The sequence below is a fragment of the Siniperca chuatsi genome, linkage group LG19 (assembly GCF_020085105.1).
Source record: "Siniperca chuatsi isolate FFG_IHB_CAS linkage group LG19, ASM2008510v1, whole genome shotgun sequence".
Taxonomy (NCBI): Eukaryota; Metazoa; Chordata; class Actinopteri; order Centrarchiformes; family Sinipercidae; genus Siniperca; species Siniperca chuatsi.
In genome coordinates this window covers 10,477,589-10,490,208 of record NC_058060.1, presented here as the reverse complement: position 1 = coordinate 10,490,208, position 12,620 = coordinate 10,477,589, and the positions used below count along the sequence as shown (strand labels likewise).

Sequence of the window (12,620 nt, the reverse complement as noted above, 5' to 3'; positions counted from 1 at the left end):
CAAATCTTTTTGCTCTGGAAGGCAGGCAGGCCAAACCTCAAATATGTAGACACAAGACAACCTGTTAATGAGAAGTAAACTTTAAATGTTCGACAGTACTTGATGGCACATAATGTATGACATACTGACCAAACTTTACACACATTTGATTACTGTATATTGCTTCTTGAATATGAGATGACAATTCTATGAAGGGAGATGCATTAACAAATTAAACAAACAGGTTGGGTTAATATATTTGCATCATACTGTATCTAACCCAGTGACACACGTACACGGTCAGTTAGCTGGTGTGAATGCTGCACCAGGTTGTGATTAGGCCTTGCATCAGCATTTGGCTGCTTTTCAAGCAATTCCGTGTAGATCAAACTGAACTGAAGGGGTTTCTTTGCAAGTCCACCACTACTTGTAAATGACTGTGTCCTAAATGTCCTCTACACTATCATGGCGCTCCTTGCAGGGGGTTAAAGAAGGAATTTGCTCAAAATTCCAGAGTTTGTGTCCTAATTGATGGTCTGTTTGTCACTGCTGATAGAGGCAATGTGACTGCCCTCTAATGGAGATTAATAAAACATGATAAAAATACAAGAGTCATCAGTAAATGTTTATTCCACAAACTGAATGAAAAAGTCATACACCATGTAGAGGTGGTGGGGAATTCATTAATGTAGTACAGCTGACTTAGTAATAAAAATCCTCTAAACTCTGAAGTATAAACTGAAACGATGACAGCTGATGGTAAGAAATCCTCTTCATGTCATCATTTGGTCTTCTTACATCATTGGGCATCACGTTTCAGGTCTATCTGTGCTTCTTAAAAGCTGCAGAGAAGAACATGGGTAATTAACACAAAACAGGATTAAAATGAGAGTAAAAGCGCAAACACTTGATTGCTGCTTTTCCATTTCTCTATTGTGGAGAGGTGGTCATCTAAATCAACAATTACAACAATATGAACATAAAATCTATTGGGTTATTGGTTGAAATAGTTTTCTGTAAACTGACAATTATACCAAGTACATAGTCCTGGTAAACCAAATGCAGACTCAATGCTGGAGTAGTTCATTGGACAATTACATAACAGAGTTAAGAAAGAGTTAATTGACCCTAATTTATGTTTGGTTCCCCCCCCCCCAAAATGGCAGGAAATTAATTTGTATAGTGTGGTATATTTGAATGTCTTCACCTCTTCTTTTGGTTTTCTTCTTCATGAGTTTCTTCTTCTTTTTGGGCCGGGGGTTATCCCCTTCCTGCACCAATAAAGACAAAGTGTTAGAACCAAAGGCCACATTAAGAACGATGTGACAAAAAACAAGCCACAATGCTCCCATTCATACCGGAACGAGATGAGCCTGTTAGCAACATCCTTTTGTGGCTTCTCATGTCCAGTACAAAATCTAAACATAGCACATGGATTTTCCAAGTCCTCTTAAATACATTTAACTGAATGAATTTTCCACATCTGCAGGCAGTGGAACAGACTATCAGTGTGAGGTTGGTCAGTCATTACGCTAACTCATTAGTACTTTTTATAACAGCAGACAGTGAATTGAGACAGGAAACGGCACAGAGAGGGATGCCAAACCTGTGTAGGCACAAAGTGTAACTGCTGCCAGCACAGCACCAGACAACTGAGTCACCAAGATACACAAATATATGACTTCTTCAAAACGTGTTCTGTCCAGCGCAATAATTATGTGCTGGTGGCGGCCCAAGTTGCATAATAGTCTATATAAATAATTTGGCCTTTCCTGTTCTCAGGTCAGGTCAGCCTGTCTACTGCTTGATTAGAGCCTCAAATTCCTGCTTTACATTTCTCTCCAAAACCCAAACTGAAGGGGGATTTAAATAGGTTTTCATACATCTGGACCAAAAGTTCAGATTTTCACCAACAGCAGTGTCTCAACTCAGCTCAGTGAGTGAAATATGACCCCTTCTTGACAGGTAAGTGTAGAGATGCTACTGCAAGCTCACCTGCCCACCTTCGCCGCCTGTCAGTGCAGTGATGTCACTGAAGTGTGTGATACCGCTCAGCTGGCCGGACATGCCCATCATGCCTCTCTTTTTGGTGTTCTGACGTTTTGGCATGTTGAGACGCACCATCATTGACTCCTCATAATTTTTCCTGTGAAGAAAAATTAAATAAAAGAGTCATTGTTGATGGAATCTCATATCTGTATCCCATATAACATGTTACAGACTTCATTAAATGTTCAAGTAATGGATATAAGCCCACTGTCTTGCACTACAACCGATGATAACACTTTCATTCTGCATCTCATCCAACCACCTATCAGACTTCATGTGTATACCTGCCTAAATAAGGAAAACAAGCAAACACCTGTGTAGTTCATCGCGGCTCTCCCGCTCACTCTGGAAGTCTCGCCTGTCCCTGATCTCCTCTGGAGCGTCGCTGTACTGCTGTCTCAGCTCCTGGATTACAGAGCTTCTGAGGGCAGCCCGCCGCTGACGCTCTGCCTGAGCCTTCTTCTTGTCTGCTTCTGTCATGTCACCGTCTGGAGGAAACAGGTTGAGAGGAGAATTTGTGGCGGTCTTTATTTTGATGCATATGAGCAACAGGGGAAAATGGCACGGCTAAGTATTTTCTAAATTAACTGCACGAAAAGCACAGCAGCTGCTAAGTGGTGTTCCATTCCAAAACATGTAATTCCACAGAAACATTCAACCAAGAAAAGAAAAATCTACCCTCTTTAATCAGATGACTAAAGGCAGAATTGCTAAGTATTTTTATGACAAGCAAAGAAACAAAAACCTGTTTAAAAAGACATGACATTACCATAATGCACTGCGGCAATCTTTGGCGGTACATATTTCCTGCCACTAGAGTGGGCTACTTTCTTCTCTGAGGCCGTCTTATTGTCAGCTTCACCTTCAGACTCCTCAGATTCACTCAACTGATTGATGAAGCAAATAAGGGAAGTCAGTCAGACAGTTACAATACTGTATGTTCAGTATTTACAATGTTTTTTTCTTTAAATGTCTTGAAGCAATAAGGATTACAGTTTTCAGTATGATACAGTCAACCAATAAAGTTAATTTATGATAAACTGTGCCGCCCAAATAAAAAGAGGGATTTAAATGAGCGTGATATTCTGCCCTTACTTTGCTGATGAGATTCTCAGGATTAGGACGCAGTTGCAGTGGGTCATTTTCAGCTGAAATCAACAAAAGCATAAGACATCGTTACATATTGAAGCCTGTGAAACACGGAATGTAGGAAATCTTGCAGCTCCCCAAGTCTGATATTTGTCCTGTAGGTCATTTTGTTCACAGCATGCTGAAGAAAGGTTAAAAATCAAATCATTGGTGGATGCATTCATCGCAACCAACATGAAATCAGTCTTACCTAAACTGCCAGTCACAGCGGTGCGCACCAGTTTATCAATCTGGTACTTAAGTTTGTGGTCTAGCGGTCGCATCTTCTCCAGGACCTTAAAAACAAGATGGAAAAGCAACAAGATGCTGTGTCAGCCGGACAGATAAGAATAAACATTTTTTAACATTAGCGGCCTGTTTCTACAATCCTCTCACTGTTCTGATTGTGACCACTCTGTTCAAGGCTTCACTGTCTTTTATTTTGCCTCCTTCTGTTTTGACGCCGATCAGGTGAGTGAGGTCTTGAAGGTAGAAGAGCAGCAGGTGATACCGAAGGTCCAAGAAAGACAAACCCTGCACGGAGAGAAGACGGACAGAGGCTCAGAGAGGGCTGTCTGACTTTACATTACAGAGAGGCAAGAGAAAAGAGCAAAGCAAGCGCACACACGTTGTACTGTATCCATATGTGTCAAAGCACAAGTGGTGAAAATGTTCTAACAAATTTGTTATTAATCAAATGACCAAAACCAGCAGACATGTAGTGAACCTGGGGCTTTTGGCCTTTTTGGCCCAGTTGTTAATCCGGCCTTGCTGTCCAGGATTTTTAATAACAGTTCTGATCAAGTCCCTGCTCACCTTTGATGTCTTAAATGCCCCATCTTTGACTTGTGTTAGCAGCTTACGGACATGGCTTGTAACTGAGGCCACCTAAAGAGAAAGGCGACACATGGTGTTTCAGCTGACCCATATCTACACAAGCTTTCTGTGATAAAAGTGACAATGATAAAATCACCATGGTGAAAGGGAGACACCGTCACTCGATGATCAATCAACAGAAATGCATACAGGAAATACAGCAACAGGATTATAAGACGAACATTATTCTGTGATATGCCACCATAAGATCTAAGATCGCATAGTTTCAATAATTTCAGGTCAAGGACTCACCATATCCATATTAATAAACATTATTACAATAATATTAGACACCCATTTCTTACCTGTTCTGTGAGACTATTCAGCAGCTGTACAGCTTTGGGCAAATCACTTTCAATTAAATCCTGTCAGAAAGATAAATTACATGTCAGAAATACAATAAAACACCATTTATCTACAGTAAAATGTAGGTAATGTAGAAAGACTACTAAAAAGTAAGTTAGCTAGCAGGCTAGCTTAAGTCATTCAAAACAAAACAAATATTATCACTCGCTTTTATCAATCTCTCGTATCAAAGACAGTTTCAGAATACACATGAGATCGTCAGAATGATCTATAATGTTAACATACACAGCAGAAAGATAAAATACATGTTTCATTATCTAACAGCTATCTAAGCTCTACTCACGTTGTCAATAGGAGAAGCCATTTTGATTCCAATATAATCTACGGATACCGCAGAGGGACAATAGTCATACAGCGCTTGGGGTTTGCTTGATACAATTTTACGGTGTTAAAATATTAGAGCTCACACTGCATTATTATAGTGTTACAATTAAACGAGTGAAATAACGGAAAGCTATTAAATAAAATGCCCTAATAGTCCGGAAATTATTTAATGTGAACTGCTGCTAACAGTTGCTGAATTTCCCTGTCCCAGAATTAGTTTTAAAATAGAGAGAGAGAGAGAGAGAGAGAGAGAGAGAGAGAGAGAGAGAGATGGTGAGATAATCAGAAGGGTACCTGTCTGTCTCCTGTCTTTCACACCATTTTCAGTCAAACTGTCTGAGGAACCTGAAGAATATTCAGAGAGTTTGTGGAGAGCTAGGTCATGGTAAGTCAGATCATAACTTTATTAGTCTGTGGAGAAATCCATGCAGATATTAAACAAATATGGCTCTGCCACTGACCCTTAGGAAGAATTAAAAGCAGAGACATTTCACTGATAGTTATAATGCAACCTGTCACTATTTTTCAGCTCTCTGAACAGAAAGCAGTGAAGTAAAATAAGGAGTTAGAGTTTTTTAAAAATATAGAATTTCTATTTTATTTAATACTGTGCAGATAAATTTAATAAGAAGAGGCGAATAAGAGGGAATAGCAATAATCATATAGGTTACAACTAGATTCATTCTCACAACATTGCTGCCAAATGATGTGAGAAAGCTCAAAAGAATTCATATTCTAAATAGTCTGCAGATTATTTTTTACTTTGCTGTATATATGTACGATTTGTGTTAATGTTGGGCTGCATCTAACAATTATTTTCATAGTCAATTAATCTGCTGATTATTTTCTCAATTGACTGATTAATAGGTTGGTCTATAAAATGTCAGAAAATAATGTTTATATATTTAAATAGCTTGTTTTGTCCAACCAACAGTGCACCTAAAGACCTAAAGTTTACTATAATAGAAGAAAGAAAACCAGCAAATATTCACATTTGTGAAGCAGGAACCAGTGATTTTCTTTGCTTTTTTTGCTAATAAAATTACTTAAATGATTAATTGATTATCAAAATTGATACATTTTCTGTCAATCGATTAATCGATTAATTGTTTCAGCTCTAATACAGTGTTACTATAACTTGTAAATTGTGAATAGTTATTTGCCCCAGTGTTGCATCTGTCATTTGTAATGTTTAATTTTGTATTGTATTTTAAATTAAGATGCAAAATCTACCACTTAAAAAACTATATATTTTGAAGGTATTTTATTTATATTTTGAATAGTATTTGGCCTGCACCCAAAACGTTTCTTAGACATACTGTGCGTTCATTGCACTTAATTAAACTAAATCCTATTCATGGAAACCCAATCATCCGTCCTCCCATGGATGTCTGACTTAATAAACTGCCTTCATCTTCAAAAGATAAGATATACAGATGGGAAGGCAGACACACTTTTGTAGGCAGTGGTGTACGAAGTATTAAGATCCTTTACTTAAGTAAAAGTAGACATCACACTGTAAAAATATAGTTATGAGTAAAAGTCCTGCATTCTTACTTGAGTAAAAGTACAGAGGTATTATCAGCAAAATGTATTTAAAGTATCAAAAGTAAAAGTACACATTATACAGCAGAATGAGGCCTTTCTGGGAGCCGAATAAGGATATATTATTTTTGATTATTATTACCAGGAGAATAACATGTAAGCTGTTGTAGTTGGTCAAATTGGAGCTAATTAAATGTCTTGTTTCATAGGCCTATGTAAAATCTTAATGTGCAAAGTACAAAGTATGGTTGTCAGATAAATGTAATGGAGTAAATAGTATATTTGCCACTGAAATGTAGTGACGTGGAAGAATAAAGTAGCATAGAGCAAAAATAAACCTAAACAAAGAAAAACCTAATTTTTTTCTACTTCCGAACCCCTCCAGATGTCTGATTCCAGGGTGTCCTCTGTCATTCAGGAGTGGACAAGCTCATACCCGGGTCAGGCCCACACCCAGACCCTGAACCCTACCACTTCCAACCATGCTGGATCAACTAATCAGCTGGCCCAGATGGACATGATACCATATAGCCAGTCGCAGGGACTGGCAAGAGGGGGCTGTGATGACAGAATGGCCGAGCAAATGATGGGACTGTCTTACCTGCCGTACACGTCGTCCTGTCTCAGCAGCACCTCGAGTGCAGGGAGCACAAACCACCACCAGAGCCACGACAACACTCAGCAGGTGTGTGTTTGTGAGTTAGATTTTTGATTTGTGGGTAATAGATAAAAAAGAATCCATTCTCTGAGTGGGGCAATCATCAAACACCACTCTCATCCTGCTTCCCCACAACTTAAACATATTTATGTTTCTGAACTCCAGGACTTCTCTTCCTTCCTCCTGCCAACTCTGCGGGCCCCTGTAAACAAGAGGTGCATCAGCAAGGACAGTGCAGAGTACCGCCTGCGACGCGAGAGGAACAACATCGCTGTGAGAAAGAGCCGGGACAAGGCCCGCAGGAGGATCCAGCTGACCCAGCAGAGGGCCCTGCAGCTGCAGGATGAAAACCAGAAGTTGCAGATGAGGATAGGGCAGCTGACACAGGAGCTGGACACTCTCAAACACATCCTGTCACAGCGGCACCTGCATGGAGCTGAGGAGGGAGCAGCAGGGGAGTCTAGTATCTAGACCCACATTTGTACCTGGCATTAACGTCTACTTGTAGGCATCCGAATCATTATTAGTGTCTAGGCAGGCCTTCAAGACTCAAAGTCAAATGCCTGCTTGTTGATTGTCCAAATTTTCACCAAAAGGCAACCGTTTGTGAAAAAGTCACATATAGAAGAAGTAGATTTGAAACACACTGGCAGGGCTGTAGCTACCATTGAGGACACTGAGGTCATGTCCTCTGTCTTTTTCCTTTAAATTTTGGGGGTTATAGCAGCCAGTGGGGAGTTTACATTCTATAATTGACATTCATGAAGTCCTGTTAAGCTCTCTGTGCTTGCACAGCACAGCTTACATTGATAACGGTGGCAGATTTAAGGTGGATGTCCCAGTCCTCAACAGATATTTTTCTGACTTAACCCCATGCCCCATGACTTTGGAAATAATGCAAGGTTTCTACTGTTGGTAGTAAGTGAGTAAGCTAGACATGCTAACGCTTGCACCTTACACTCTTGGGTTTTGTAAAGGCTAAAAAAAGACACTACCCTCCAAACTCTTAAGAAACAGTGTATTGCTACTGCCCCACATGAACATCTTCAACATGTGGAGACACCCAAAGCTTGACAGGCCTGGCATGCCTAGTTATGGTTGTTAAGCTATATTGGAAAATAGCTGTTTGGGGCTAATGAATGGTCAATTAAATTCCTGGCAGTGTGGATTAGGCTTTAAAACAACATTTCATAGTGAGAAATAAAATGTACATACAATATACAGTGATAGCTAACTGAATAAATAAAATGTTTTTAAAAATCCAAATAATAAAAAATTTGAAACTCAATTTTTGCTATCTGGTCAGAATTTTCTGGGTGAGAAGGGACTCACTCATGACCTCAGTATTTCTGAACTTGTGGCTACTGGCCTGCACACTGGAGCTTTGAACAGATGAATAAAGCACCTGAACATTTTGATAAAGGGACCTTGAAGTCTCAATATAAAGTAAGTAGATGTGTTGTGGGTTTGAATGTAGATGTTCAAGTCATTGCATATATGAGACTGGAGAGTGCACAGAAACCTTAAGTGAGCCTGTGCATATTGTAAAACAGCTATGTGAGATGGGGAAATGATTTTAAGGAGAAGTTGATGTATTGTACTGTAGATCTAAAAATCCAAAATACTGCACAAATGGGCCCAGAAACAAAAAGTCTTGAATGTCTAAAGCTGCACATACTTCAATTTTCCTGAAAGTTCCTGAAGACAATATCTTCACATACACACATAATCCTCACAGACCCTTTAAAAAGAATAGCACTCTATGCATTAGACGGATTTGTTATATGATTTGATTTAACAAACATTGCCTAATCATCTACCTGACACTTCTTGTCAATGTCAGAGATGATTGTAAGTGTCGTTGCCCAATAAGGTTACACAACGACCTGTGGTTTGTAGGGGTTTCAATGAAATCTAAGTGTCTCCCTCTGTATAATACTCTATCTTTTGTCACTAAATAAGTGTGTGGGATTACTTGAAATAATGTTTTAAATAATATGTAAAAATATAATCTTTAATGTTGTTGAATGTATTTTGCATTTTCATAGTAATACATTGTTAAAGCAATACTTTGTCAAATATTTTCTTAAATAAACAAGTAATTGCTTGTACTTGTGCAAACATCTTTTATATCTGCCAATACCTGATATTTAAAAATTCAGATTCTAATTTAACGTAAAAAAAACAACAAACTACTGAGGATATTTAAATACGCCTTTGTATATTGAAAGCAGCTTCAGGGCTTCCTCAAATATCCTTTACAGATGCAAAACCATCAAGCTTTAATTACAGTGCACTGCAGCTTTAAACAGCACATCTTTCTCATAGAAAATAGTGTGATATAACCCCAGTATCTACATTTAAGCATCATTATTCTAATACATTCTCCACTGTATCCTAGGAACATGCCGTGCACCTGCCACATTATTTACCATAAGTTGTCTACCCACAGAAACGGACTTTATGCCATGGACCGTTGTGCACCAGCGGTTTCCCTTTGTGGGATGGGCAAGATTTCAACACAGTGGAGGACGGAGATGAGGAGCGCAGAGATAGTATCAGTGTTTCGGGCTGCCAGGGCCTTCCTGTGGCTGTGATGGTAGTGAAGGGACATAGAGATAGGAGACAGAGAGGAGGGGGTGGGGGCAACAAGCCAGACATTTCTTTTTTTTAAATCTTTGCCCAAAACAATACTTGCAACATTTGGTAAAATATTTTCAACACTATTAGATAACCAAAAACAGCATGGGATTCCTTTGCATCTGGTTCCCAAGATCAAGGATCACATGACTTGGTACACTCTTGGTATGATATTCAAAATAAAGAAAACACACATTCAGTTCCCTTTCCATGTCTACTTTCTTTGTTGACTATAATGTTAAAAATATTACAAGTCAATAAGTCTAAAAAAGTATTTTCGGGACCAAATCTTAACTTTATCTGATTGCTGGTATGGCAACAAAGACCAAATGAAGCAACATGGACACAGATGTTCTCTTTTACACAAATGTTATACTTTTTTACACTATGAAAACATGTGTCTTTTGTCATCATTACAGTTACTGACCAAAACTCGACATTTGCTGTATTTATTAGAAACATAAAACCAACTGAAAATGGTATTAACATCATTTTAGAGGTATCCGTGTTGTAAAATCATGTTAGTATGCAATTTTACAACTCACTAAACTGAACTGATAATACTTGCAAAACTACTTTAATCAGCCCACACACTGTCAACTGTGCAGTTAGATTAATCCAACAGGAACTAAAACGATTCACATCCAATCACTGAAGTGGAGTGTTTCATTAGATTGGACTGCTCAAAAGCATCAGAAATCACGGCACTCTACTTGTACAAAAAGACTGAAAAGTTGGCCTCAAATGCCATATTAGGGGACCCCAAATCTGCTGCATCAAATTGGATTCACACCAGTTACATGATACAGTAAGAAGACAGATCATAGTGAGATCATTTCAAGATTGGTCAAGCAGCTGCATATGAACAGATGCCTTACCGAATGAGAGATAGGAGAGAACAATGCATTTCAAAATCAGGCAAATATTTGACATATGTTAGCAGAAAATAGATATCTGCAGTTGATCTATGGTATTAATACATGTATAAATACAATGTATGGGACTGAGCAATACCTTGATTATATCGACTTATACTCTTTATATTTTCTCACTTATAAAAGGCAAAATCGATAAAACAGTAGTCATAAAAATATGTGCAATCAGACTAAGGTTCCTTTTAAAAGACCTCCGGTAATGTAATCTGCAGTTGACGAAATGCTAAAATTTGAATCAGAATCATGATTATTAGATATAATCTACAAACACTGACTTTATCCTCCATATCTATATGCTTTGTGTCATTTTGGTCAATGAACTCTTCATTTACAAAGGAGATTGAAAGTGTAACACAGGCTACTTGAGCAGCACATGATGACTTCTTGTGTGACCGTGTCTGTTGAAATGTCCCGCAGCGTTGTGTGGGGCAATCTGTGGTCCCAGGACTGCAACATCTCCACAGAGTGAAGAAAGACTGTGTTTCACCTAATCCCTACGAAGTTACTCAACAGCAGCAGACCATAACCCAACCACAACCTCACTGAAGCAGCTCCAATCTTATAGCTCCTGTTAATTAATGCTATATTTATGGCAGGGATTGAGTTGGACTTTTGTCTCCAGAGCAGAGGATGAATGAATATATATCATCATACAAACAAATATGGGAAACTAAAACATTTAACCTCTTTTTTCATCACTTCCGCACTCCTCCAGTTACCCTAGTTTTCTTTCTTAGTTTCAGGTTCCCACCACACCTTCAAAAAACTTTCCAGTGACGGTACTAAGATAAATAATAAGAAAGAGTCGTGCAGTGTTAGAGAGTCTGCAGTGGTGTAAATTCTTTTAATGGCATGTTTGATTAATTGAGGGGGATTCTGCTGCTTAAAAGTGTAGCACTTTTCATTTTTCTTTGTTACAGGTAGTCATTTTAAGGATTTAACTTTTTGTCAAATGTTTTTTTATACTGAGCATGTTGACATATATATACATAAGCACATATATCTATACAAATATACATGCAAATAGGTCGCAGTATGCTCATCGTTTTATTTGAACATGTATATAAAATAACAGCATTATCTAAAAATATAAGATATAAAAGAAACAAAAACAACATGTATAATAAAATACAAAAGAAAATAAATAAAACACCTTCTCCTAACCTATCATCTCTAATCCCTTAAAAATTTCTTGCCTCAGAGAGACAATGTCAGGGCATCAACAATACTGCTTGATTTAGCTGCAGTATGATGGAAGAGTAATAAGTATGACTGGAGATAAATGAGGGACCAGTGATGTTTTCCAAGCAGACTTTATGTAACATTTTTCATGCATATTCATGAGGAAAAACAAGCCCACATCAGCCTGGACCATGGAGGTACAGTGCATTAGTACTGTCTCTTGAGGTGGCCTGTGATTTATGGCTCCACCATGCGGCAGAGAGCCACATGTAGGCCTTCTGTAGAGATAGTAGACAAAGAAAAGATGACTCTCTCTACCACTGATTATGTGTACTTCTTCTGTTGTCCAAATACCATCACTGTGTTTGCACTATATTCTTGGATAAGTGCAACATATCAGTTTGTAACTGTAGCTAATATAGGCGTGAACTAAACTATTAAACAAATCCTTTCTCTTTCTGAGCACATTTTACTTTCCTCAACACTGGTTCTGTCTTTTGAGCTAGTCCAGTCATTAACATGATAATAAATCAAAGAAATTATTATAAAGTTTAAAGCATTAGAAAAACATCTAATTTTCCTTCATCATATATACATTTATTTAAAAAAAGTCATACTATAGCCACACTGACCAAGTACTCATATATGAAATAAACATTTTTCTTTCTAAACCTCTTCCCTGCCACCCCTACTTTTGAATAAAACTAAAATGAAATACACAAATTAAAATGGCTATAGCTCCTGACTGACATTGATTCTTAGGTCTGGAGAGAAATAAATACATTTAAGGTTTCTTCGAAAAAAACCCTCAAAACCACTTCAAATCAAATGCTCGACAATATAAAAAGTGGGCAAAACCTAAAACAACATATGATGAAAATTAACATATCAACAAGACATGATCAGTAGTTCATAGTGTGAGCAATAAGAAGCGTTCT

At 38.1% G+C, this 12,620-nt stretch overlaps 2 protein-coding genes across 4 annotated transcripts; one reads left to right on the top strand and one right to left on the bottom strand.

Moving 5' to 3' along the window:
* Positions 1-585: 585 nt before the first annotated feature.
* On the bottom strand, positions 586-4,777 carry ngdn (neuroguidin, EIF4E binding protein). 2 transcript variants are annotated; one of them, XM_044177347.1, is made up of 11 exons: positions 4,682-4,777; positions 4,338-4,397; positions 3,973-4,044; positions 3,553-3,690; positions 3,368-3,452; positions 3,124-3,176; positions 2,798-2,915; positions 2,342-2,516; positions 1,975-2,125; positions 1,187-1,250; positions 586-821 (listed from the first exon to the last, which is right to left on the bottom strand). In XM_044177347.1, the coding sequence occupies exons 1-11, from the start codon at positions 4,700-4,702 to the stop codon at positions 802-804; spliced, it is 957 nt and encodes a 318-aa protein (XP_044033282.1). In that variant the 5' UTR covers positions 4,703-4,777; the 3' UTR covers positions 586-801. The 2 variants fall into 2 exon arrangements, with proteins under 2 accessions (XP_044033282.1, XP_044033284.1); XM_044177349.1 differs by lacking the exon at positions 4,682-4,777 and adding an exon at positions 4,624-4,642.
* A 214-nt stretch (positions 4,778-4,991) lies between these two features.
* Positions 4,992-8,213, top strand: cebp1 (CCAAT/enhancer binding protein (C/EBP) 1). Of its 2 annotated transcripts, none has more exons than XM_044177356.1 (3): positions 4,992-5,107; positions 6,653-6,952; positions 7,091-8,213. In XM_044177356.1, the coding sequence occupies exons 1-3, from the start codon at positions 5,105-5,107 to the stop codon at positions 7,394-7,396; spliced, it is 609 nt and encodes a 202-aa protein (XP_044033291.1). In that variant the 5' UTR covers positions 4,992-5,104; the 3' UTR covers positions 7,397-8,213. The 2 variants fall into 2 exon arrangements, with proteins under 2 accessions (XP_044033291.1, XP_044033292.1); XM_044177357.1 differs by having other exon boundaries at positions 5,012-5,107; positions 6,686-6,952.
* The last annotated feature ends 4,407 nt before the right edge of the window (positions 8,214-12,620 follow it).